The sequence below is a fragment of the Polypterus senegalus genome, chromosome 13 (assembly GCF_016835505.1).
Source record: "Polypterus senegalus isolate Bchr_013 chromosome 13, ASM1683550v1, whole genome shotgun sequence".
Taxonomy (NCBI): Eukaryota; Metazoa; Chordata; class Cladistia; order Polypteriformes; family Polypteridae; genus Polypterus; species Polypterus senegalus.
The window spans coordinates 136,633,642-136,660,646 of NC_053166.1; the positions used below are offsets into that span (position 1 = coordinate 136,633,642).

General features: G+C 38.5%; 1 protein-coding gene across 2 annotated transcripts in view; it reads right to left on the reverse strand.

Annotated features, from left to right (window-relative positions):
• Positions 1-3,001: 3,001 nt before the first annotated feature.
• The window catches only part of LOC120543251 (interleukin-21 receptor-like), a 47,775-nt gene continuing 23,771 nt past the window's right edge, over positions 3,002-27,005 (reverse strand). For both annotated transcript variants that reach the window (XM_039776233.1, XM_039776232.1), the window contains exons 8-9: positions 21,261-21,345; positions 3,002-5,188 (exon numbers count right to left, since the gene is read on the reverse strand). In XM_039776233.1, coding sequence (XP_039632167.1) covers positions 4,328-5,188; positions 21,261-21,345 — 946 coding nt within the window. In that variant the 3' untranslated portion in view covers positions 3,002-4,327. The remainder of the gene's footprint in view (positions 5,189-21,260; positions 21,346-27,005) is intronic.

Sequence of the window (27,005 nt, forward strand, 5' to 3'; positions counted from 1 at the left end):
AAGTCTGAAGGGCGCCAGTCCTAACCGCGGAAGTGACCCTCAAAGTCAGTGCTCTGATGTCTAAACTGTTTTACTGTACGGTGCAAAATTGAAAAATCAGAGCCGGCCATTGACTATATGGAGTTTGCGTGGTCACTGGATGGACAGACGCTTTTGGTCCCAGCGACATCTCTGCAGTGTATGAATGCACCGGAGTGGAGCCTGTGATCTGCAGCCATCCTATCGAGGATCGGTTCCTGCCTTGCCCACAGTGGTCTCTGCCCAAGTGGAATGAGGCATAAATGTCTTTACTAAATGCTATGTTTCAAAATAAAACGTAACAGTGTAGAGAATAGATGCATAAATATCCTTAGCCACGATGATTTGGTTAAAAGAACACAAAATATTTAAGCAAATACAGTATAACGTACTGTTTTAATTACAAAAGGTAGTTATGCTGCTTCCTCATAGCTCCTGGGCCTTGGGTACGAATGTTAGCCTAGTGGAGTCTACATGTTCTCTCCGTGTCTATGTGGGCTTTCCTTCAGGTACTCTACTTTTATTTCTACACTCCGTCACCGAAAGGGCCTGGCATGAAGGAGTGTGGGTGCGAGCAAAATGATACCCTTTGATGGACTGGCAGCTGTCACAGGCTTTGGTCAGTAGCATGTTTCAAAATGGATAGAAGACCATAAGAAGTTTGACAAGTGAGAGGAGACCATTCAGCAGTACCGCCGCTCCCTCTACGCAGAGTACGCAGTCTGCGTAGGGCACCAACTCCCAGGGGCACCATCCCAGCTGCTCAAAAAAATCTTTTATATATTATATTAATAAATTAATAATAATAATATACATATACAAATAAACAAAAATATAAACGTATATATTGCATTTTACGGTGAACGCAGAGTAGGCTAAGCACACGTGATGATGCGCGCGCCCTCATGTACTTACTTTTATTTGAATAAAGTTCTATTTTGGCCCCCATAGTTGGTGTTTTTTTTATTATTTTATTTTTACTTCCGTAATATTTGGGGGAGGGGGCACAAAAGTAAATTTCTGCTTAGGGCACCCATTTGGCCAGCAGCAGCCCTGCCATTCAGTCCATCAAGCCTGTTTTGTTTAGCTAATAGCTCATCCAGATTCTTAAAGGTTGTCAAGGACAGACAGAAGAAAGCGAGGTCCTTTGATATTTCTTCACATCCATAATGGCTCAACTCAAATGTTGTTATTAATATCCATATATTTTTAACACTGAGCAGTTGAGAGAGCTAGTAGGTTTTGGGCATGATCCTTACTTAGACTCCAACCAGGAAAATATAAATATTGTATGTATTTCATAAAATATAAACTGTGGTAAAAGTACCAGTTTTAGAATATGTAGTTATTATATGCGGCATGGTGGCGCAGTGATGGCGCTGCTGCCTCGCAGTTAGAAGACCCGGGATCGCTTCCCAGGTCCTCCCTGCGTGGAGTTTGCATGTTCTCCCCGTGTCTGCGTGGCTTTCCTCCCACAGTCCAAAGACATGCTGGTTAGCTGCGCTGGCGATCCTAAATTGTCCCAAGTGTGTGCTTGGTGGGCTGGCACCCTGCCCGGGATTTGTTTCCTGCCTTGTGCCCTGTGTTGACTGGGATTGGCGCCAGCAGACCCCTGTGACCCTGTTTTTGGAGAATGACTGGATAGATAGTTATTATTATTAGAACTAAAAAAACAAGGAAAGATCAAACTTACAGTCCTTGACTCCACCAAACACCCCATATTTTTAGTTTCTCCATATTTCATACTGTAAACGAGAAGAAGTACTGTTTTCTGAAATCAGCTTTTAGGTTGTCCATGAAAAAACACTCTTGGATATTTCTAGAACATGTTTTGAACACTGCGGTGGACTGGCACCCTGCCCGGGGTTTGTTTCCTGCCTTGTGACCTGTGTTGGCTGGGATTGGCGCCAGCAGACCCCTGTGACCCTGTAGTTAGGATATAGCGGGTTGGATGATGGATGGATGGCTATTTTGCACATCTTTTGGAAATACACGTGTCTGTGTGTTTCTGTGTTTGTGATAAAAAAATTTGCCGGTCGCTGTAATATGAGAAGAAATAAAGCGACTCTGGTGAAATTTTGTGACCACGTTAGTTGCAAGAACTGATTAGGTTTGGGGTGAAGTGCAACTCTTCAGCATTACCCTTTGAATGTTCAAAGTTTTTAAAGCTGAAACCAGCAGCAGCCAAACCACAGCCAAAAACATTGTAAAATTTGGCATATGCAGTTAGGACTTTGCTGAATTTTGCATTCGGACATTTCAAATGTGGTATTGCATGCTGCATACATGGAAGAAAAATAAGCCACAATGTTTAATTTAACAAAAGGAGGTCTTTTATTAGCATTAATGCGGATCCAGAACTTCTAACACTGAAGTCCTGAATCAGGATTAATACTAATAAAGACCTCCTTTTGTTAAATTAAATTTTGTGGCTTATTTTTCTTCCACTGTTTTTGGTACCAGAAGTGGCGTCAGACTGCTCTGATGATTTTTTTCCAGCAGCGTTTGATCTGGGATGGCACTTTAAAAAGGAAAAGTCAGCAGTCAATAAGGTGATCTGGGATAGCTCTGTAAAAAAGGAACAGTTAGCACTCAATAAGGTAGACATGTCTGTTCAAAAACTGCCCCTTCTCAAATGCCTGACTCAGGTCTGTCTGTAGGACATTTTATCAGAGAACTGTGAAACTAAACTGGCACGAGGGTCTGCTAGGTTTTCTGGTTCTGCGCACACACTGTATATCTGGCTCGAGGTGGGTCCTTGAAGGTTTGAGGAATGGTTCTCCTGCACACAGATTAATTAGTAAACTCAAGGAGAGGCCTTGATAAATTAAGGTGCAGTTCTCCGGACTAAACTGTCATTAATTTAGTGGCAATGGGTGAAAAACAAAGTTCAGGTCAATGTAGTGAAGTAAGCATGGGTAAACTTAGTCCTGCTGCGCTGATGGCACATATGTAAGTAAATTCACACCATACACTGTACTCATATGGAGAAAACCATGGCCACATCAGATTTTTTGCTTTTCTGCTGAGCAACTTTTGTAAATTCACATATATTGTGAACATCGCTTGTATACAAACATTGTGAGATTCGGCTGTGTTTGAAACCACATAAAGGACAAGTAACTAATATCATTTGACCAAAAACAGACCATACATTTAAAATGATCGTTCTTCAGCTATTATCAGTAGAGCTGCTATACACTTTATGAATTATATACTTTTGAGGCATATACAAATATTCATGTAAACAACAATAAAAAGCACAAACAATACTGGCTCAGAAGAATTGTAGGCACCGCCCATATTTTGCAACGTCAAGCCCCAAATTTAAAAGTCCTGCTGTGCAGGGTGTTACATTGGCCATAACACTTGTCAGTTTTCTCACATCTATGACGGTGTTTATAAATAAATGTAGTACTTTTTAATCCTCACTGGGAGCTAAGTGCAAGGTTTATATTAAGTCAGACAAGCTACTGCAATTGTCATTTGTGGTTGAAATATAAATTGCACTCTGCTTTACCTCAGCATACATGTATGTCACTTGCAGCTCCGAAGTGCGCACTGTCTTCGTTTATGAGCTGAAAACCTCTTAGCACAGTTTAGTTTTATTTTGTAATGATGATTGGACATTTTGGTTTTGCAGGACTGTCAAATTCGAACCCCTCTTCCAGTCGCTCGGAACAGAGAACTTAAAAACATTACCCCTGAGGAAATCTTTTAGTCCAATGCAGTTTACTAATCAAAAAAGATTCATCGGAGCACAAAAATGTTCCTCCTGGTTGCCAGACGCTCAAAGTCTCATCTGTTTAGCGTTCTACCCAGCTTTCTTTGATGCTACCATGTGTGCTTGGGTCTTGGTCAACGTCTACACTTTGTTTTAGGTAGAGAACACTGAGGTCTGCATGAGAGACACCACTCTCATCTTCTGTTCAGATCTTTCAGATGTGTACCTTATTGGCAAAATTATATTTTGTGTGTTCTGGTGGACGGTTCCAACATGTAGCTAGTTGTACAAGCCTTGTAAGCCGTCAATTTATTGTAATATTTCATTCCAGTTGTGGCTAAAGGGAAGCTGAAGGCTCAGATTGAAGACCAATGTCAAGCAGAACTGGGCAACAGTCCCATGTCGAAAAGGCAGATGGAAAAGGTGAAATGAATGACATACAGGGCAGTAATCTGGAGTGCATTAACAGTACGATTTACCAAAGATGTCCTTCCACTGCAAGAATCCTAAAGTTTGTGTCAGTGGATCAGCGTTCCTGCCAGATGGGCAACTGCATTATGGCCTTCACTTTCGCTAAAGTAATGTTTAGTTGGAAGAAGATGAGTCACCAGGTGGTGAGACTGTATATGCAACCCACTGCTTCACATAATTGGAAGAGTGTTCCCTCTCGCCCAAGACCGGCAAATTTGTTTCATCTTTGTTATGAAAATCTGATTCAACTGGACTACTGCAGCCTGATTCTGTAAAGCCACTGTCTATTGTGTCCAAATCTAGACAAATTTTTGGATACCCATCTTCTCCTTCAGACCTACTATTAGATCCAAAAGAATTTAATGAAAGGCTTTCCTCATCTGGTAAGTGATGCTGGTCTCCTGGTTCAGAATCGTTACCAATCAGGTCATAAAGAGCAATAGGATTTGGAGACATTATGGAGTTCAAAGGAAAGCATGGACTGCGTTTTGTATCTTCTGAAACACAGCTGCACAAAATGACCATGTCGCCTGGTCTGTTTAATGGTCCATTGGACAAAAGGGAGTCTTCTTCAGACAGACTTGAGCCATCAAGTACACCAGCAGATGAGTAATCATAGCTTTCATCACTGTCTCTGTAGGCCTCTTCCTCCTCCGCGCCGGGCCACTGTGGACAACAGAGCGCATCTTCACCTGAGACAGTAACGGTATCGATTGAAATGTGACCGATGGAGTTATCTTTCAAAACGCTTGCCATGCTTCCACTGGAGAAGTACAGTTTGGAAGAACTGTTGCTAGCCATGTTTCGACACATAAAACCGCAGTTACTTGTTCTGTCTGCAGCCCTGCTGGTGATGTCATCTTCCAGTTTGGCCATGTTCTTCACAGATTCTTCTTTGCTTTTCACAATTGGAACAACTGTGTTTTTTTCAACAAAGTCGAATCCTGTAAACATATGAGGGTGACCAACCCAGCTCTGAAAGACAAAAAAAACAAAACACAAAAGTCCTCAGTTAAGCAACAGAAAGAAATACTCACACATCTAGTCATTGTTAGGTGAAAAAAAATTTTAAGAAGCAGTGAAATTAAATGTATTTGATTTAGGCCTGCCACCAGTTAGCCATCTTGTACTTTACTCTGCATTGTGAAATGTCTTTTCTTGTTTAAGAATATTTTAAAGTTGTGCAATTTTACAGAACAAGATATGTTGATAGTTGTGGCATATTTGCATGTACAAATTGACCAGATTTAGCTCATAGCTAAGCTTTCCCGATAGCTCATCTAGATACATCTTAAAGGTACATCTCAAAAACTTAGCTAAAATTTAGATCTGTGAAGTGCAATTTAGATTTGAACTGCTGAAATAAAACCAACACTTGGGAGTAAACTGACACAAGAAAGATGCTCCTTTTCAGCCAAACAGCTGAAGCATTCTTGCACTTTTGGTCAAGTGTGGTCAAGTGTGGTACAACGTCCACTAGCTGTGAAAGTTTGCACGCTCTCCCACTGTCATGTACACCACTTCTTCTGCCATATCCCAAAGCTGTATGGGTTAAGATAACTGGTAACCCTAAACTGGCCTGGTAGGTGTGTGCCCTGATATGGACTGTGCTGAATACAATGTAAACTTCATATCCAATTTTAAACAAATTAACCACTTTGCCAAATGATTTATGCCTATACAAACTCTTCTCTTTGAGCCTGATGCTTTTAAAGTCTCATAAACATTTGTTTGGCCTTTATATTGGGCAGCATGGCAGTGCAAGCTTTCTGGAGTTGGAAGACAAGCTGCAGGGTTATTGACAACTCTTCAGAATTGCGCCAGTTTGAGTGTACGTCTAACTGAATCTTTTCATTAATGGACTACAATCCACTCTAAATGAGACTTCTGTCACACACCAGTTGCACTCAGAAGTGATACCATCCCCTCTACTATCCCTAAAAATAAATTCGGCATCGTTATGAAGCTGACATTTATAGTCTGTGTTCTTTTTTCCCAAGCTTAACTACATTTTGTACACAAAAAGAGAGAGATCATTATTATGACTGTACATTACACACAGCCTGAGAAGACATCTGACAAGTTAAGCACATAACTGATAACATCCCAAAAGTTAAATAATCAGAGTCACTGACGCATCCTATATTCAAAATCTGATTATCATGGATTAGAGCAGCCGTCTAAAAGATGTTTGGCTAATTTTTTTATATTCACAATTTTTCAACTCAAGTATAGCAACCTTAATGTGGTAACTTTCTGGAGGGACAAAACATATATATATATATATATATATAGCTTTTGTTTCTTTTAGACTGAAAATTCTATAGAAAATCATCAATTTGAATCAATCAATCAGTCAATCTCAGGGTGGTCAAACACACACACACACACACAAACCAGAAAAAAAATGTCAGTTAAGCTAACCTCCATAGCTTTTGACTGTGGGATGAAGCCAATGCACCTGTACACAGGGAGAACATGCAAGCTTCATGTAGGGAGCACCCCAGGCTTGAACCCTGGTCTGCATGTTGTTATGCAACCCACTACTTATATATTCATATAATTTTTTGATGATCAACCACAACTAAGGCCATGCTCTACATCACGGGTGTCGAACTCCTGGCCTGGAGGGCCGAAGCGGCTACAGGTTTTCATTCTAACCCTTTTCCTAATCAGTGACCTGTTTTCACTGTTAATTCACATTTTATAGCCCTGTTAGAAGGATTCAGTCCTCTGAATTGATTCGTTTCCATATTAAAATGCAGCAAAACAGAAATGAGACGTGAAATGAGCCAACAGATGACCAGCTAAACTGGGGCTTCAAACTCCAACCAGTTTCTTAACGAGAAGCCAATTCTTGCTGTTTATTAAACCCGTTATTTAATTCCACGGCCTGTTGTTGCTCTCGTTCTGCCACAGCTGACATTTCCAAAACTGTTGATTTTCTGTTTTTCATAGGAACATCGTCAAAGTGTTTTGGTGAGTTGAGCGATCAACCTTACTGAGACCTTCACCTTTCTTTATTTTCAGATATTGTGTGATGTGGCAGCTTGTTTTGTGTCTTATTATTGTTTGGTTGCTAATTAAGGAAAAATAAACAACTAAAGGGCCTGAGTCAAGTTAATTGAAAGAAGTAATTAGCAGCAGAAACTGGTCACTAATTAAGAAGATGGTTAGAATGAAAACCTGTAGCCACTGCGGCCCTCCAGGACTGGAGTTTGACACCCCTGCTCTACATTGTTTGGTACAGACTATAATAATAAAAACTCAAATTATTACATCCATACATTTTCATAACCTGCTTATTCAAGGCTAGAAGCACGAGGCAGCTGGAGAGTATCATGCAAACCACTGCATGCAAGGCAAGAACAACGCCTGGACAGGGCACCAGGGTGGACACACACACACTATTGCAAATTATAAAAAAAAAAAAAGCCAACTCAGCTAACCTGCACGGCTTTGGACTGTGGGATGAAGTCAGCACACTCAGAAAAAAACCCACACATCCATGAAAGGAACAAGCAAACATGCAGGCAGCAATTTGGACTTGAACCTGGTCTTGTTGTTGCAGCACACTTTTTATATTATATTGTGCTGAACAACCACAGCAGAGGCAATGCTGTGTATTGCTTGGTACAGACTATAAAAATAAAAACACGACTGTGATGTCATCAAAGTTATATTTAACAGCAGCCTCTAACTGCCTTGCTAATTCTCTTCTCAACAATAAGGAGTGGTCTGCAACACAGCAGTAAAAGAATTAAATGAAAACCCGCAGCCCCCATTAAAGTCAGAATTTAAAAGAAAAAAAAATTGCAAAAGAGGCCTTTTACCAGACGTCTCTCACAACATAAAATTAATTCACCTTTTTTCCTGTATAATCTGTTTACACTATGATTAAAGGAGGAAGGAAGCCTTTTTTAAAGATGAAAAGCCGCCTTTAAGACGCTGATGAAATAAACCCAGCCCAATAAATTCAATTCAAGGGTTGTGAGGGCTTGATCTTATTCCAGTAGCAATGAACACAAGACAAGAACTGGCCCTGGATTTGGCTCCAGTTTCTCTCGATAACAATACCAGAAATAATCAACTTGGTGCTTTCTGATTTCAACCAATCTACCCTTAGCTTCAGTACAATTTATCAACCATCTTTGTCGTTCTCATGTATAAGCTGTGGCCAGCTGGGGGTGTAAAAGCACCCCAAGCCCCTCACAAATACCAGAGACAGAGTCATGGCTTCAAACCCATTTCTTTTATTTAACCACAAAAGTTGGTCTGGTCACTAGGGGGGTGTACCAGCACCCCAAACCACAGACACAATCCTGGCTTCAAACGCAGTTCTTTTATTTAACCACCAAAGTGTATCTCGTACAGGTGTTTTCCTCATACTGCTGCAAAGGGTTCCAGAACCCAGTGGTGCAACACAACACTTTCTTCAGTCTTTTACTTTGTCCAATCGTTTTCATTCTACCCAGGCAAGTGTTGTCCATCTCCTCTACCAATGCTGACTCCCTTTAAACTCTTTAAGGTCTTAATCAATTACCTTCAGGAAGCACTTCTGGGTCAGGCAAGACCACAACAGTCTTTGAAGTGTCGCTATCTGAGAGATCCACCTTGGTGGTCCCAACAGAACATGACAGGGCAGACCCATGGGACCACACCTCCCAAGCCGCCTTTCATGCATCCATAATAGGGCTTGACAGGATGCTGCCACTCAGTGAACAAGGGGACTCTCTACCCATAGTAGGCAGTCACACACTGTGCTGTCCTTCCCAGTTTCCAAGTGCATCCTGAGTGTGTCTCAGAGGCTGTTAAGAGTGTCAGCCCCAATGTAGCTGCTGTTAATGTCCATCTGAGTCTTGGCGTGGAAAGGAGATATTGCAACTCCCTCCCTGACCTTCTGTTATCAAGACCTCCTGGCCAGGTCAGGGAGTGGGGTCCATATGGCTGGGATGCCAGTTCATCCCTCACAAGGTATAAAAAATGTAAAAACATAAACGGCAGCTAAATCTTCATACTTTTTTAAGTGAGGAAGCAGATTCTGTAACAGATTTTAACTCAATCAGAAGCCAGGTTAGAAGGAATCAGAAGGAATTAGAGGAATCAGATTATCCTTCTTAGTACTTATTATTATCTTTGCTACTTTATTTTGTGTTAAACTTAACATAGTTGGAGAATGACTTGAACTGCCAGATAGTAAAATATTGTAGGAGTTATTTTGCTATATCCTGCATAGTAAGAGAATCACCTGAATGTGACATTTACACTACTATTTTGAGTTAGCTCCCTCAGGGGTCCAGTGTTCTGAGTTTCAGTCTCACACCCAGTGACTGTCAGCATGTCCTCCCATGGGTTTCCCTTTAGGTGCTCCAGTTTTCTTCCCATATCCTCAAAGACATGCCTGTTAAGTGAGTTGGTGACTCTAAATCATCCCTATGTCAGTGTGGCAGGAGTGGGTCCCATGATGGACTGCTGACCTTGTGAGGACAGTCTCCTTCCTGGATAGGCTGTGACTTTCTGTACCCCTAAATTGAATTAAATGCATGTAAGAATGCAACACTGTAGTAAAATAAACATATTTGCATGCATAAGAGAGGCCTCAAAACTCCAGAGAGACCGGTTTCGAGTCTATTGATCGTCTTTTAAAGTTTGTAAGGGTTTCCCTATACTTCTGTCTTCATTGATGTGTATAAGCTTTCTCTGTCTTGAGTGTGCACGAGTGCACCATAGAGCTTTAAGATGGACTGGCATCTCGTTCACTGCTGGGCCTTGCCTTGTTCACTGTGACTGTATAATGGAGAAAGTGGCAACAGAAAATGGACGGATGGGTAGATGACACAAAGAAATAAGCACAGGAAACTCTGTGTTTAGTGTGCACCTAGCCCAGAATAGATGCAGCAAGTTATTCTGAAGTAACGTGTCAGAGTATGTCTTAACAAGAATCATTTATTCTTACAGCAGCTGCATATTTAAGAGTTTCTTTGTGTCTATATATAAAAATAAACACAATAATTAAGCTGATGTAATTTCTAATTTTCTTTCATTGTATTCAGCATCTTCCTTCATATCTTGTGTGCTAATGCTCTTTGTTGCTCTCAGGTCAACAAATGAACACTATATGCTTTTGCAATGATATATTTATTTATGTTTAAAGATAAAGAAGGTTTATTTCCTCCATACTACTGATATCTTGGTTATTGCATCTACAAAGGAGACAGTTTATTCTTTAAAGTGCAGAAGATGCATCTGTATGCAGAGTAGGCGGATGTTTATTGCTTTAAAGGCTCGGCCTCTTAAGATGTACAAGTCATTCACCATTGGTTATGTGAAGACGGTAGGTTTTCTTTCTCTAAAGTACTCATACATAATGGTGCAGTGAGAGTTCTTTTAAAATGATGACCCACTGATATTTCAAAAATCCGTTATCTGTTTATGGATTTAAATAAATAAAGGTTCTTTCTGGGATCTTTATGTGGATGGGTATATTGGGAACCAAAAATGGCATCTCTCCGATAAACCACACTGGCACCTTTATTTTTAAGTGTATGTAAAAATACAAAGTTGTGGGCTCCCCAGCAGGTTAGCAGGGTTTAGTCACTGAATCATGATATCTCCTTTTAATTTTATTATTGGGAAATGCGGCACAGGAAATCCAACAAGTGAATTTTAGTCACTTGGACTCCTGTATGCTAGACTTCTTCTGGTTAATGCTGAGTTGGGGCATCAAACTTTAATGAAGTTGAACACATGCAAGAAGATACAGCTACAGCATGTGGGGGAAAATGAAGCCTCAAGAAGTACTATGCAGATCTTAAGGCAAGTGGCACAAATTTCCTTTAATATGTAAATAGATTGACATGTTTTTGTATGGGGCGGCACGGTGGCGCTGCTACCTCGCAGTTAGGAGACCCGGGTTCGCTTCCCGGGTCCAGAGTGCGTGGAGTTTACATGTACTCCGGTTTCCTCCCACAGTCCAAAGACATGCAGGTTAGGCGCATTGACGATTCTAACAATTGTGCTTGGTGTGTGGGTGTGTGTGTGTGCGCCCTGCGGTGGGCTGGCGCCCTACCCGGGGTTTGTTTTCTGCCTTGTGCCCTGTGTTGGCTGGGATTGGCTCCAGCAGACTCCGGTGACCCTGTAGTTAGGATATAGTGGGTTGGATAATGGATGGATGGATGTTTTTGTATATGTTTTACATCACTACGTGGCAGCATAAATACAAGATATTGACTTCAAAATAAATCCAATAGCACAAAAACACAAAACCTCCAACTGACCAAGCATTTTCAGACTCACTCAGTCTAATTCAGAGTGTCAGGGTCAATATACAATAATGAGCTACTATTAAGGAGATGAATAGATATTTTAACAATCTTTACATTCATCTATTTTTAACCCACTTATCCAGTTCAGGATTTTATGAACCAGGTGCCAATTCTGGCAGCATTAGACACAAGGCAGCAATCAACCATGAATAAGCCACCATTTTTTGGAACAGCACCCACTTAAACTCATGACATCTAGGTCAGTTTAGAGCACCCATTTAACCTAACATACAAATTAATTAGTTATTAATATATTAAAGGACACACTGCCACACTTTTACTTTTATACAACTCACTATAATCTTTGTTGTGTGGAACGAAAATAGCACCAAATGGGTGGAACGTGAATACTCCACTCAAACAGTGACCAAGATTGAAAGTTTTAGTTTGGTCATTTTTATATACAAAAAACATGAAATCCAGGCAGGGACTGAAACCATCAAGCAGTAATCAATGTACCAACATGCTGGCTTATATTCTATACACTTTAAGCTATATACATTAAACTAGATATTTTTGGTTTTAAAAACAATGAAATCAAGGATTTAAAAAAAAAAATAATGAATCACAAGTTCATAACATTGTGAAGCATATCTGTTGTCTTTTCTTGGTAAAGTTTATAATGTAAAAAGGTGTATACTATTACAAATGAGTAGATTATAAAGTTTTATGTTTATAAGAAATATTAATCTTATTACTGAGAGTTTTTTAAACAACAGCAATTTGGTGAGGCCGTTAAAACAGTGAGAACAAGCATTTAGTGAAATGATGGCAGCCAGCATGAATCATCAGCTGTGCAATTCTGCCCCCTGCTGGACCAACTAGTCAGTATTAACACACTGGCCCCATTTCTTATCCTGCATGGACAACTTCCAGGACTGTGACATAAGTAAACAAATAAATGCATTACATAATTATTATTAATAATTCATTATTTTTATTTAGTTGATAAACTGGTTATATCTGATACAATTTTTAAAGCTTTATTCCTCATAAGAGAAAGCTGTGTCTTAGAATATATTTGCTGATTATTCATTACAGGCACATCTTATACACAAATTTCCACAATTATTATTTTTGACCGAATAATTGGTAAAAGATAACAAATTTTTCCATAAAAAGATAAAATTTTAATGTGGCAGGTATTTAAGCTTTCAAAGCTGAAATGAGAACGGAGGTCCACTAAACAGGCTGTTATTCTGTGAATCTAATGAAGAGCTGTAAAATAATGGAGCTATTCCTCACATATCCATATCGTGTCGCCTATAGTTCTGTGTGCACATGTCAGTCAGATGGAATGGCCATGTCAGAGTCCTGACCTTAACCTTAAATGAGATGCTGTGCAATCAAGGTTTGTTGGGAGCATGCGCTGATTACTGACCAAAATTGGATTTGCATTAAGTTGCATCAAATCAAAGTGTAAGGCTGAGTTCTGCTCCAAACACAATGTGCTTCTTTTGCTTGCAGTGCCTTGTACAGTTTAATAAAGATGGCTACTTTATACTCAAAAAATTCTCCTTGAATAACAAAACATGCATTCCACCAAAGGATACAACAAAAAGTAAAGAGAAATGGAAACTGTAATTCACGACTCGTATCAAGTTTCTGAATCTGCTTATTACAATAAAATGTCTCACAGAGCCATAGCCAATCCTGGTGGTACCAGAAGAAAGACAGGAGTTAACAGCACTCACTCACACACACACACACACACACCCTTAAAAGATTCATTTAGAGCCACCAATTTGTATGAAATGCTCAACTTTAGAATGAGAGAAGAAGCTGGGATAACTGGAGAAATTACTTGTGGGCACAGAAAACACAGGCAAACTCCACAGATATAGTGTTTGAGGTCACCACATGAATGTGAAAACATGACAGAGTGGTTGTTTGCACTTCTGTTGATGTATACTTGTTCATAATGCACATGAGTATTGTTACCACTCATTGAACTTCAGCTAATGAACCTTCAAAAGTTAACTTTAGGTGCCTAAAGGTTAATTAGTGTGGGACTGATTAGGACGGAAAAAGCTCATTCTTTTTAATTAATAAACAGAATGGCTACACCACAGCAGTTTTGGATGTGATTTTAGTTTTGTACAATGGCAGTACAAATAAATACCAACTACAATCAAAAATAAGCAAACGAAGAAGGCAAGTGACAATGGGTCAATGCCATTTTAAAGTGGCAATAAGGGCTTAGCTTTTATACACATTGGAAAGAATGACCATATTGGAGACCATAAGGTGCTATATTTCTATTCTTTAGACATGACATTAGACATCATGTAAAATGTAATTGGTTTGATATTACATTGAACAGAAAATGAAGCAATTTAGAGAATGAATACATAGAAAATTTCTAAATGTCAACAGTATGAGAAGGAAGTTTTGAGATGGAGACATCAAACCCAGTGAGTTCTGTGCATTAGTCCAGTCATTTCTCCTGAACAAACTGTAACTACTAGGATACAGTTGCAAGAAAAAGTAAGTGAACCCGTTGGAATTCCCAGGATTTCTGGATTAGTGACTAATAATTAATAGCGGTCTGATCTTCATTTAAGTGACAATTCGAGACAACCACACTGTTGTACTTTTCATGTCTTTATTGAGCACATGGAATAATTATTCACAGTGTAAGATGGTAAAAGTAAGTGAACCTCTTTGTCAATATCTTCTCCACAGGCTAACTGGAGAAAGTGATTCAATTAAGAAGATGAGATTGGAATTGAAGTTTGCACAAATGCCTTATCCTTTAAATAAAGGTACACAGAACCAAGTTACTGACAAATCTGTTCTCCTTAAGACAGACTGGTTAGTATGAACCATACCTCAATCCAATCAACTGTCACAGGACCTTAGAAGGAGATGCATGAAGCTGGAAATGGCTACCAAAGCATTGCTAAAGAACTGGATGTTCATCAATTCACAGTAAGACAAATTCTCTACAAACATTCAGGACTGTGACTACTCTCCCTAGGAGTGGGTATCCTCTAAAGATCACTCCAAGAACACAAAGGGCAGTTCCGAAACAGGTGAAAAAGAACCCAAGGATAACAGAAAAAAGACCTCCAGAAAAGTCTACAAACTGTACAAGTTTTTGTTCATGTATCTACTATCAGAAGAATAATCAACAAGAATGGTGTTCATGAAAGGACACCACAAAGGAAACAATTGCTGTCAAATAAAAACATTGTAGTGTCTCAAGTTTGCCCAAGACCATCTGGATGTTCCATAATGTTTCTGGGAAAATATTCCATGGACAAATGAGACAAAAGTTAAACTTTCTGGTGCAATGGACAAGGCCATGTTTAGAGGAAAAAGGGCACTGCATCCCAACACCAAAACCTCATCCCGACTGTGAAGCATGGTGGAGGATTTATCATGGTTTGGGCCTGCTTTGCTGTCCCAGGGCCTGGATGCCTTGCAGTCATTGAGGTAACAATGACTTCAAAGGTTTATCAAGGTATTTTACAGGTGAATGTATGGGCAGCAGTCCATGACCCCAAGTTTAAGATAGGTTGGGTGATGGCCCAAAGCACACAAGTAAATCAACTAAAGAATGGCTGAAAAAGATGAAGATTTGTGTTTTGGAATGGCCACATCAGAGTCGTGACCTTAACCCAAATGAGATGCTGTGCAAATCAAGGTTGATTGTAAGCATGTGCTGATAGTGCATTGACCCACCCACCACACAACAAACAACCTGGACTAGGACCTGAGTGCAGTGGGTGACACCTCAGCACAACACTGGAACAGTGAAGCATCCCTGAAAAATTGGTGAACTGAAAGACTGAACTGAGACTTGTGGAGGAGAAGGGTGCAAAATTTGTCCTCACCGTTGTGCAAGTTCTATAAGCAGCTACAGGAAACATTGGCAGGAGTTATTGCTGCTAAAGAAGGATCTACAAGTTATTAAAATCAGGGGTTCGCTTACTTTGTCCAGCCTTCAATGTAAATGACTACTCAGTGTGTTCAATAAAGACATGAAAAGTACAACTGTGTGTGTGCTGATCATTTATTCAGATTGTGTTTGTCTAGAATTAAGAATCTAGAATTAAGAACTTAAATGAAGGTCTGACCACATTTTATTTTTAATTAATGCAGAAACCCAGGGAATTCCAAAGACTTCATGTCATTTTGTGAATCTGTACATTGTTGCCAGTAGTGAACTTTGGCGGGGTTTGATAGTTTGATAGCAGTTTGGTGACCTCTGCTGGCCATTTTCGTGTACTGTCTGCATTCACTCTTAAATCCAAATCAGCAGGTTCATGCAGTGAGAGAATTCCAGCTAATCTGAACAAAACCATTGACTGTATTTATTAAATTTGTACAATATTAGCAAAAATAACAATATTAATAATATTTTATTTATATAATGCCTTATCTAAAACCCAAGGTCACTTCAAAAAAATGAATTAACAAATAGGTAAACAGCCAAAAAGGTTCAGAACGCACAATACAAAGAGTATAAATTGCTTTAAAATAATGTTTGTTTAAAGAGTATAAATGCTGCGTTGTCTTTATGTACCATATTAAAAATCAGCTGATAGTCTGCTGTAATTCTTATTTTATGAAAAATGTGCAGAAAGGTACTGGAATTTGTATTGAGTTTTAATTTATGAAATTCATTCTGCAGTTTCACCAGTTCAATTCAACTAAAAGTATCCAATGAAACGGATTATCTTGTCTGCAGTGATTTCCTTTCACTGGGTGTTTGCATCCAGTAGGGGGCGCACACTCCATGGGAATAGGTTTGTTAGAGATTACAGATTTTACTAAACCACAAGTCTACCCTGAAAGTTTATGAACATTTCAGTTTTTCTTCAAATGTTATCACTGGAAATGTAATGCACGACCTAAAATGACGAAAAGGTAAGCAGTAAACTGTCAGAGGTTTAAATTTAATATTTAGGCTAGCAAAAACTGAAAAAAGTGGAAGTTATCAGAATATTACAAATGGGCTTTCTTAAGGGAACAACTAATAAATTACAACCTACAGATATTCTGCAGCAATTAAAGTAAATTAAGCCTTGCAATTTTAAGCAAACAATTTGCCAAGGTGTCCTAACTTCTGCTGATTACTTAAAAATCCACTGTCTGTCTCAAAGCAGAGTTGGAACAGACCGAGTCAGACCAAATAAGAAAATTGCAATTAATAAATTAAATGAGACAGTGCATTATCACCCTTAGAAGTGTAGGCCTTTTAATTAGAGAAACTGCAAAAAAAAATCGAAGTGTCAATGAGTACAGTGGTGTCCTGCACAATCCAAAGGAAACTGGAAACTGAAAGAAACAGGTCAAGTGGTAGTAAGAAAGCCATTCCATCAGGAGAAAACAGGGTCTTGAAATACAGTTGTGCTTGAAAGTTTGTGAACCCTTTAGAATTTTCTATATTTCTGCATAAATATGACCTAAAACATCATCAGATTTTCACTCAAGTCCTAAAACTAGATAATGAGAAACCAAATGTGACAAAAATATTATACTTGGTCATTTAATTATTGAGAAAAATTATCGAATATTACATATTTGTGAGTGGCAAAATTATGTGAAGATCTAGGATTAGCAGTTAGTTTGAAGGTGAAATTAGAGTGAAGGTCTGCTCTTCACAACACATATTTGTGGAAGTGTATCATGGCACGAACAAAGGAGATTTCTGAGGACCTCAGAAAAAGAGTTGTTGATGCTCATCAGGCTGGAAAAGGTTACAAAACCATCTCTAAAGAGTTTGGACTCCACCAATCCACAGTCAGACAGATTGTGTACAAATGGAGGAAATTCAAGACCATTGTTACCTTCCCCAGGAGTGGTCGACCAACAAAGATCACTCCAAGAGCAAGGCGTGTAATAGTCGGCAAGGTCACAAAGGACCCCAGGGTAACTTCTAAGCAACTGAAGGCCTCTCTCACATTGGCTAATGTTCATGTTCATGAGTCCACCATCAGGAGAACACTGAACAACAATGGTGTGCATGGCAGGGTTGCAAGGAGAAAGCCACTGCTTTCCAAAAAAAACATTGCTGCTTGTCTGCAGTTTGCTAAAGATCACGTGGACAAACCAGAAGGCTATTGGAAGAATGTTTTGAGGACGGATAATACCAAAATAGAACTTTTTGGTTTAAATGAAAAGCGTTATGTTTGGAGAAAGGAAAACACTGCATTCCAGTATAAGAACCTTATCCCATCTGTGAAACATGGTGGTGGTATTATCATGGTTTGTGCCTGTTTTGCTGCATCTGGGCCAGGACGGCTTGCCTTCATTGATGGAACAATGAATTCTAAATTATATCAGAGAATTCTAAAGGGAATTGTCAGGACATCTGTCCATGAACTGAATCTCAAGAGAAGGTGGGTCATGCAGAAAGACAACGACCCTAAGCACACAAGTTGTTCTACTAAAGAACAGTTAAAGAAGAATAAAGTTAATGTTTTGGTATGGCCAAGTCAAAGTCCTGACCTTAATCCAATCGAAATGTTGTGGAAGGACCTGAAGCGAGCAGTTAATGTGAAGAAACCTACCAACATCCCAGAGTTGAAGCTGTTCTGTATGGAGGAATGGGCTGAAATTCCTCCAAGCTGGTGTGCAGGAATGATCAAAAGTTACCGGAAACGTTTAGTTGCAGTTATTGCTACAAAGGGAGGGTCACACCAGATACTGAAAGCAAAGGTTCACATACTTTTGCCACTCACAAATATTTTATGTAATATTCGATCATTTTCCTTAATAAATAAATGACCAAGTATGATATTTTTGTCTCATTTGTTTAAATGGTTTCTTTTTATCTACTTTTAGGACTTGAGTGAAAATCTGATGATGTTTTAGGTCATATTTATGCAGAAATACAGAAAATTCTAAAGGGTTCACAAACTTTCAAGCACAATTGTACTGGCTGTGGACTACTGCACACTAGAAGAAACCCTTATGGATCGATGAATCAAAATTTGAAATCTTCAGGTCATCATGCATGATGTCTGTTGAGATGGTGAAAGGATGGTTCGTCAGTATGTGACACCAACTGTCAAACATGGTGGAGGAAGTGTGATGGTCATGGGTTTCTTTTGCTGGAGGCAGAGTTGGTGACTTGCACATTCTAAATCAAAAGGGTTACCATGGTTTGCCTGTTACATCAGGAAAAGGCAGTTACTTTGATTAATCAAAAATTTGAATACAATTTTGTACACTCAATATCTTGACTTATTTTTTATTTCCCATTGTTTATTTGTTTTATGTATTCATTTTATGAAACATTAAGACATTAAACTTTTCCGAAAAAACTGAGGCTTTCTAAAACTTTTGACCGGTTATGTATATTATATCTTTTCCTAGTGTGGTGGTGATTCTAAGATGAAGAAAAAATAACCCTACAGTCGACACTCATAATAATACAATTTTGAAGAAAGCTCCTGGCAAAGTGTGCAGTTGTGGGGTTCCTGCAGTCAGCTCTGGCCACCTCGAGGGAGTGCAGGAGGCACTGTTTCCTGGGTTTGGGCAGGAGCGATATCTACCCTCTGTCCTTAAGTGATCTTTAACATTCAGTGCAGTTGTCAGAGCTACATGGCCTTTGTTTCCAAAATAAGAAAATGCATTTGCCAAACATGGGCTACAATCTTTTGCTGGCATAAGATAAACGGTAATAGCACAGAGTAACAATTGACCATCAATTGACCATCGGACCACAGGATACACCTACTCTCTTTAAATAGCCTGCCTGAGTTGTCTCCACTTGCCTCTTCCCTTTTCCCTGACAGGTTGCTTACATGGCACTAATGTTTCTCCCCATCAGCTGGTCTGCATTGTTTAGATATTTTCATAAATATTTTCATCATTGATATAAATTCAAACATCATTACACAAAGTCAGTACCAGCTTTAGACACACACTGATTTTGCTCAAGCACTAATTTGAACTGGGATGTCAGAATTTATGAGTTCCTAGTTGGAACTTTCAACTTGAGCACCCCATAAGTCAGATTTTCAACTCAGAAACTTGGCGCTGGTCTGTCAAGTCCAAGTTTGTCCAACTTCATAGCAAAATGGTGACGTACACCAAAAACGTTTGTGAAAGCTGTAATATTACACTGTTTATTAGCACATTTGTCTGTTTATGTTTCATTAAATCAGTCATAAACACAGCACTGTACAACCTCATTATGTGGACATGCTGCTACAGTGTTTGGATCTGCAAAATACCGCATAATGCATTGTTCAGTAGTTGTCTGTATTCTGAAAGAGGAAACACAACAAAGGTTTTCCTGGAGGTGTCCATAAAGTTTTTCTGAATGTTTTACTGGAACTCTTTCAACTTGGGTTGTGAAATCATTCCTAGGTTGGACATCTGACTTCCGAGCAACACAGCATTAAGTTTCTCACAAAGTCCACCCATTATTTGCATAAAATTCTGACACAAATCCTTGATGCTTGCCTACGGTTTAGTAATTGGATCAGCACCTAAATATATGGTGACATTTATGGAGTCTTGTGGTTCTTCTCAACTTCTCTGGTCTGCTGATGAATGGCGTCTTTTGATGCCACCTCTGTGTGATATTATATCTCAGACTTTTCATGTGTAACTCCTAGCTGGTGGAACAATTTGCCCACCTCCATTTGGAATACTGACAATCGTAATGTGTTTGAACAATTCTGTTGTTTGGGAAGGTTCTATTTACCTGATATTAGTTGATAAGTTTTATTATCTAGGGTTTGTAACTCGCTTGTATTTTGTTCTGAGCACTTCAGTTGTGAAGATTATCTTGTCCTGTAACACTTGTTCCCAAACAGTCCCCCACACTGATGTTTACTCCATTATGTTGACCTCTCTTGTAAATTGCTTTGGATGAAAGTGTCTGCTAAGCAAATAAGTGGAAATGTAATAGTGAACAGATAACATAAAGTGATGTCAACAAGAAACATAAAATGGAAGAACTTATACAGACAAATACATGAAAATGGCATCAAAATGACACCAAAGCAAAAGAATACAAAATGGGACATTGTTTGACAAAAAGGGGCTAGTGGACTTTAATTCAGATGAGGGGATAAAGCAATTGCTCAACTTCCTTGAATTCATCAGAAGAATACAATGACTTGCAGATAAAAATGAGACTTGCTTGGTAGGTCTAATGGCAAACCAGAAATCATCAGTTTGGAAACGGAATCTCTTTGTTAGGCCTGTGCACAGGGCAGTGAATGTCAGATGAACCCACATTAGCCCCGTCTGAAGTACAGACATCTTTTCAGTAAATGTGTGTGAGCCACATGCCTGAACAATGTAGAGTTAGCTACGCAGTCGCCTTTCTGACCTTGCATTTTTAAGGTTGACCTTGGCCACAAGGGGCCACCCCAGAACAATACCTAACTGAAGCAGATTATTTAAACGAAAAAAGAAAAGAAGAAAACAACATTGAATAAGAACAAAAGTTCTTGGTCTACTGCTTCTGAATTACATGGAATATTTTTCAAATTACCCCTTAAGAAGTAAACAGCTAAATTTAGAAGGCCAGATCTTAGCTTGAAAACATCTGCACTGTGATAACATTTATGGTATTTTCCATTCACGTCTGTGCTAAGAGCCCCTTGATTAATGACATCTTATGTGTGGTTATAAATGCCACACCTACAATTTCCCCTTTCACTTAAAGCTGTGATGTTCAGTAAGCCAGTGTTGTCTATGCTCTTTGAAAGATGTGACTCATGTTTATCAATAGCGTTAATAGGTTTTACCTTGAAGTCTCCATTGTGAATAATGTAGAGAGGCTTGAAGAAGTCTTCTGGGCTAGGAATGAAAGGACAATGCTTCTTCAGCAACCTGGAGTGAAGGCCGAAAGACAACAAGTGCAGCATGTTAATCACCTACAACTAAAAATTGATGAGGAATAAAAACTCAAATGTGTATAAATTTACAGATAGTAAAGTATACATTTGATTACAAAAATTATTATTTGCACTTTTTATAAGAGGATATATGAATGAACATTTATAATTTTCTGGGCACGTTCTGTGCAAGCAATGCATTCTAAACAATCAAAAATCCTGTAATCTTGAATAGCACATGAAGTGTTTATTAACTAAAAAATAGTCTGAATTTGTGTAAGCCACCCTAATTTCCGAATCTTTATTACAAATGTAATAATTAACTTTATGAAGTATAAATACATACCAGACAAAATTGCTTGCATCAGATATTTAAAATATTAAAATGTGTGCTTCAGTTTCAATTTTGTAAAGACATTTGTAATTTTTTAACCCCTGATAGTCCTAGAGGGCTAGATCTCAAGTAAAGAACCAAAAATCAAAAATAGCATCATATTCATAACCACTGACCTTGAAATATTCCAAAATGATACCCAACAATGCTTATGCTTAAAACCTGTCATTTTTAATATTCTGGGTGTATTTCTTAGAGGGCTAGGACCACTGGTAAAGAAGCAAATATCAAACATATAATCACATTCATGATCAGCAACCTCAACACTTCACATGCCTATTTTACTGATCCCCATTTCTTTGATTTTGACCCCATGTACTGTATCCTGTGAAGGTGTGAACCCCCAAAGTTGATTGATGTTCATTTCTGCTGGACACCTATTGGTTTAATCTTTATTCTTTGTCATAAGGGTGAAATTTCCTGCACAAAATAAAGGCCTAAAATTAGGCATTTTCAGGTCTATAGAGGCAAAATAGGATAGGGGGGACCCACAAAAAGCTTAAGGTCTATCTATCTATCTATCTATCTATCTATCTATCTATCTATCTATCTATCTATCTATCTATCTATCTATCTATCTAGATCTATAGATAGATAGATAGATAGATAGATAGATAGATAGATAGATAGATAGATAGATAGATAAGATAGTGTGATTTCAAAGTATTCATAAGTAATTCTTAAGAACCCAATAAACCCATTTTGAAACTGAACACAGTTGCATGAAGTGAAGTATAAAAATTGAGATACAAGTCCAGATTAACAGAAATGGAGAGGTCATCACCTTGTAATTAGCAGATAGAAGTAAAGCTCTGGTAGGTACCTTCTACCATGTAAATTGTATTTTTTTACACATCTACTACATTTATTAAAAATACATGTATTTTTGCTTGTGTTAACTATCATGATCTTTATTATACAGGTCAGTTAATAAACATAAGAAAAGGCATTCAACAGAATAACTTACAAAAAGAATATAGTTTATGTATTTGTTGCACAGTAAGCAATGTATACACATTTGCAAAAGCTGTATGTGGAGGATTTAATTTAAACTTGCAAAAGCAAGATTTTTTTCAGCTTGTTTCAAAAGAACCTCTTACAAGATTTTCTCATATACAGTAATAGCCTTTTTCAGTTTAACCTGTAACTAGTTAGAAGTGTGACAAATATGTTATCTTTTAAGCCACTTTTAATGATGTTCACTTGATGAAAACATTTAAAAGATTATTGTACCCCCTCAAGCAATTTTAAAATATGAATATATTTTGTTGAACTGTGGATTCCTTATTCTGCATGTTAACTGCCATGTAAACATGTCAAAGCAGTGGTAATAATGTATTTGCATAAGGTATAGCAAGTGTTTCCCCACAGGTTGACTGATTAAATGCGAAATTTTGGTGGGGGAAGTTAAAGTGAAGTGAAGAGCAATTTCTTACTGATGAAATTAGCACTGATCTGTTAAAAAGTATATAATGAAAATACCTCTACAAAATACAAGCAAAATCAGGACAGTGGCCGCAGTTCGTTTACTGTTCTGAATTTCTGGCCTATTTACTAAAATGAAAAAGTGACCTTTAGAAATGTTTGTTCATTTAAGCATTTAAAATATGATGAACCCACATCCATTTCATTAAGTCCATATAAAATAAGAGAGCAGCACTCAGCAGTCCTAATTGCTGGGGGTGTGGTCTTTGAGGTCGTGACTTCTGACTTCACTGACTCAATGGGTTAAAAGGTGTGCAGTGATTACATTTACTTATTCGAGATTGCAGACAGCATAGCTCTTTGCCATGAAATTCTTTCAGAAAGTCTTTTCTGGTTTTTGATCTTTTTTTGCTCAGTATTTTGACCCTGATTTTTTTTAACCATTTTGGCCTTAACGACAATTAGTTTTGAGCACCCAAGTTTGTCTCTAGTCTTGTTTACATACATCTCTTCTTCTGGTCCTACTCCTTTAACTTTGCTAGCAATTCATCTCTAGCATTACAATCTTCTCTGAATGACTGCTGATTCTACTTTTATTAACTACTCACTATGACTATGTAAGGATCCCCTTTTTTCAAGTTTCCAATTTTAAACCAATATTTTTATTTTCAAACAGTGTAACTTAATTTTTTTATCTTATCCTCATCTGCATTATGTTATGCTTAGCCTTACTATGGAGTCTGCATTTACTGCATGTGCTCATTTACCGTTATTTTTTTCTTATTAATTTGTCAAGAATTTTTAAATGTACAAGGTGTGATCAAAAATATGGTAAATATTTAAAAAAAAAATTACAGCAAAAAACACATTGCCTTTAATCCCCCTTAAAATGCTCTCCCTCACTTTGAACACACTTATGCCATCATTCTTGCCACTTTCTGAAGCAGTTTTGGAAGTTCTCTTTCGTGAGTGTCTTTACTTGCGTTGTTGTGGCTGCCTCAATATCCTGAATTGATTCAAAATGTTCATCTTTCATGGTGATTTTGACTGTGGGGAAGAGCCAGAAGTCGCACAGTGCCAGATCCAGTGAATAAAGTAGATGAGGACACATCATAATGTTTTTATCTGACAGACATTGCCGTACCAATAGCGATGTGCGATATGGTGCATTGTCATGATGGAGGATGAAACTGTTTCTCAGGTCGTTTTCTACCAACATCGCCTCTTAAACACTCTAATAAGCCCTTATAATTTTCATAGTTCACCATTGTGTTTCCGAGTACAAACTCAGTTTGCACAACTCCATCAAGGTCAAAAAACACAATCATCATCACCTTGATGTTTGATCTTGATTGATGTGCAGGACATTGGGGCAGCCATGACAGCAAAACTAAAGACATTCATGAAAAAGGACTTCCAGAATTGCTTCAGAAAATGGCAAGAATGATGGAAGCAAGGGGGAGTATTTTGAGGGGATGAATGGCAATGTGTCCTTTACTGTATCAATTTTTTTAATTTACACACTCACTGTATTTTTGCATCAGAAAGCATGGTATGATGGAGGATGAAACTGTTTCTCAGGTCGTTTTCTACCAACATCGCTTCTTAAACACTCTAATAAGCCCTTATAATTTTCATAGTTCACCATTGTGTTTCCAAGTAAAAAAACTCAGTTTGCACAACTCCATCAAGGTCAAAAAACACAATCATCATCACCTTGATGTTTGATCTTAATTGATGTGCAGGACATTGAGGGAGCCATGACAGCGAAACTAAAGACATTCATGAAAGAGGACTTCCAGAACTGCTTCAGAAAATGGCAAGAATGATGGAAGCAAGGGGGAGTATTTTGAGGGGATGAATGGCAATGTGTCCTTTACTGTATCAATTTTTTTTAATTTACACACTCACTGTATTTTTGCATCAGAAAGCATGGTACAAAAAGATAAGGAGGATTTTAGTTGTATTTTTTCAATTTTAAAACCAGAAAAGTATAAAAGGTTGGAAAGTAATGTGTGTAAGAGCAACTTGATGCTAATATAGAGCAAATCTGAAGACCCGGCGGTAGTAAAACAGAGACATTCAAGCTTGTAAGCTGACCATTTCAAAAGCCAGGCTATTTGTAGGGATCAATAACAGTTCTATTTACTAATGAGGAAACAGAAGAATTATGGGTCTCAACTACCTTCCCTACCTCAGGTAATGAATTAAATAGTATATCAAGTGAAATATGATTGAAAAAGTGTTTTATACACTCTATGCCGAATGTTTTCTCTTTAATATAGATTATGAGTGAGTTATGTGCCCAAAGCACATTTCCTGTACGTATATAAGCACTCTGCATTCATGTTGCTTTCTTGCTCGACTGAATGGCTTGCAGAATCTTGTGGTTTTGTTAATGTAGGAGGCACTGCAAGGAAGAGTGACTAAATGAGCGATATTTCACTTACTCAAGATCACATAAAGCTCAACAAATTTACAGTCATTTTGACCACACTTCCGGTTCTATCTATAATATATATAAACATCAGTAATGTTAGAGGTAAAGGAAGAATAACATGTTCTAAGTGGAATTTATTCATAATTTCTGGCAAAAGTTAGAATGAACATCTGGCAGATAATACAAGTGACAACAATCCAGAAAGACCTTTGAACTTCAAATATTTAAAAATGTCTGTCAAGCAAAAGGGAACCACATAATGTACAGTACATAAAAGACATCAGCAAAAAAATATATAAAAAGAATATAATATATATAAATACATTTTGTTGCTGATGGCCAGAACCCTTACCCGGCCAGGATGCCCACAGGTTGGAAGGACCAGGGGAGAGAACTTACATGGGGCATTACCTCCCCCAGAGTGCTAGTTGGCAGCCCCCCTGGTTTGCTATGGTACCCCGATTCCCACAAGCCTCCATGTCAGTTGGAGTTCGGCACAGCCCTGTTGGGTTCCATAGGTGCTGCCAGGGGATGCTGCAGGGACTTTATTGGGCTTCCACCTCACCCAGAAGTGCTTCCGGACCATTCTAATGGACCACCAGAAGTACTTCTGGGTGCAGAATAAAAGGAGACAACTACCAATGGTCCACAAGCCAGAGTCATGAATAAGGTGAAGAAGCTTGCTGGAGGAGGAGTGGAGGCGGAAAGAGAGACGGAGGCAAGGAGGAGAAAGAAAGTGCTGTGTGTATTTACCTGTTGGTGCTTTGCTGTACAGTGCATTAAGGGGAATAAAAGAGAAAGAATTTACCAGGTTAAAAAAGCCTGTGTTGTGCTGGAACTTGTGCCATGTGTCTGTCTGTGTCGGGTTTGGGGAGCTGGAGCACCCCCTGGTGGCTACAATATACATGCATTCATACATACTGTACATACAAAAATCTGCCAATGGAGTAAACAAAATTTACTTGACAAGATTTCTTAAGATAAGCTAAATACAGTACAATCCCTCTTAACTGGCCTTGCATTAACTGGCCGACAAATTAACTGGCCTGCTAAAATAAAATATATATCAGGCTTCGCAACAGGGGAGTCACCCTACCTGCAGATGCAGCGGCCAGGGCACTCATGCTGGGTCTAAACCAGCCGAAAGCCTCCACAACTGCTGCTGCCTTTCGACAGCCCATTTGCTCTCTCTCTCTCTCTCTCCCTCTACCTCCACAGTCCCGAGGTGGCCGGTTAAGAGGGATTGTACTGTATATGTAAATAAAAATTTTTTGATAAGTCAATAATTTTTACAATAAGGAAAACAAGATTTAATGTCATGATAAGAAATACTTTAACACTTGCTTTGATATCATTTTTTGCTTTTTTCTACTTCTGTGCATCCCTGCGGTTAACC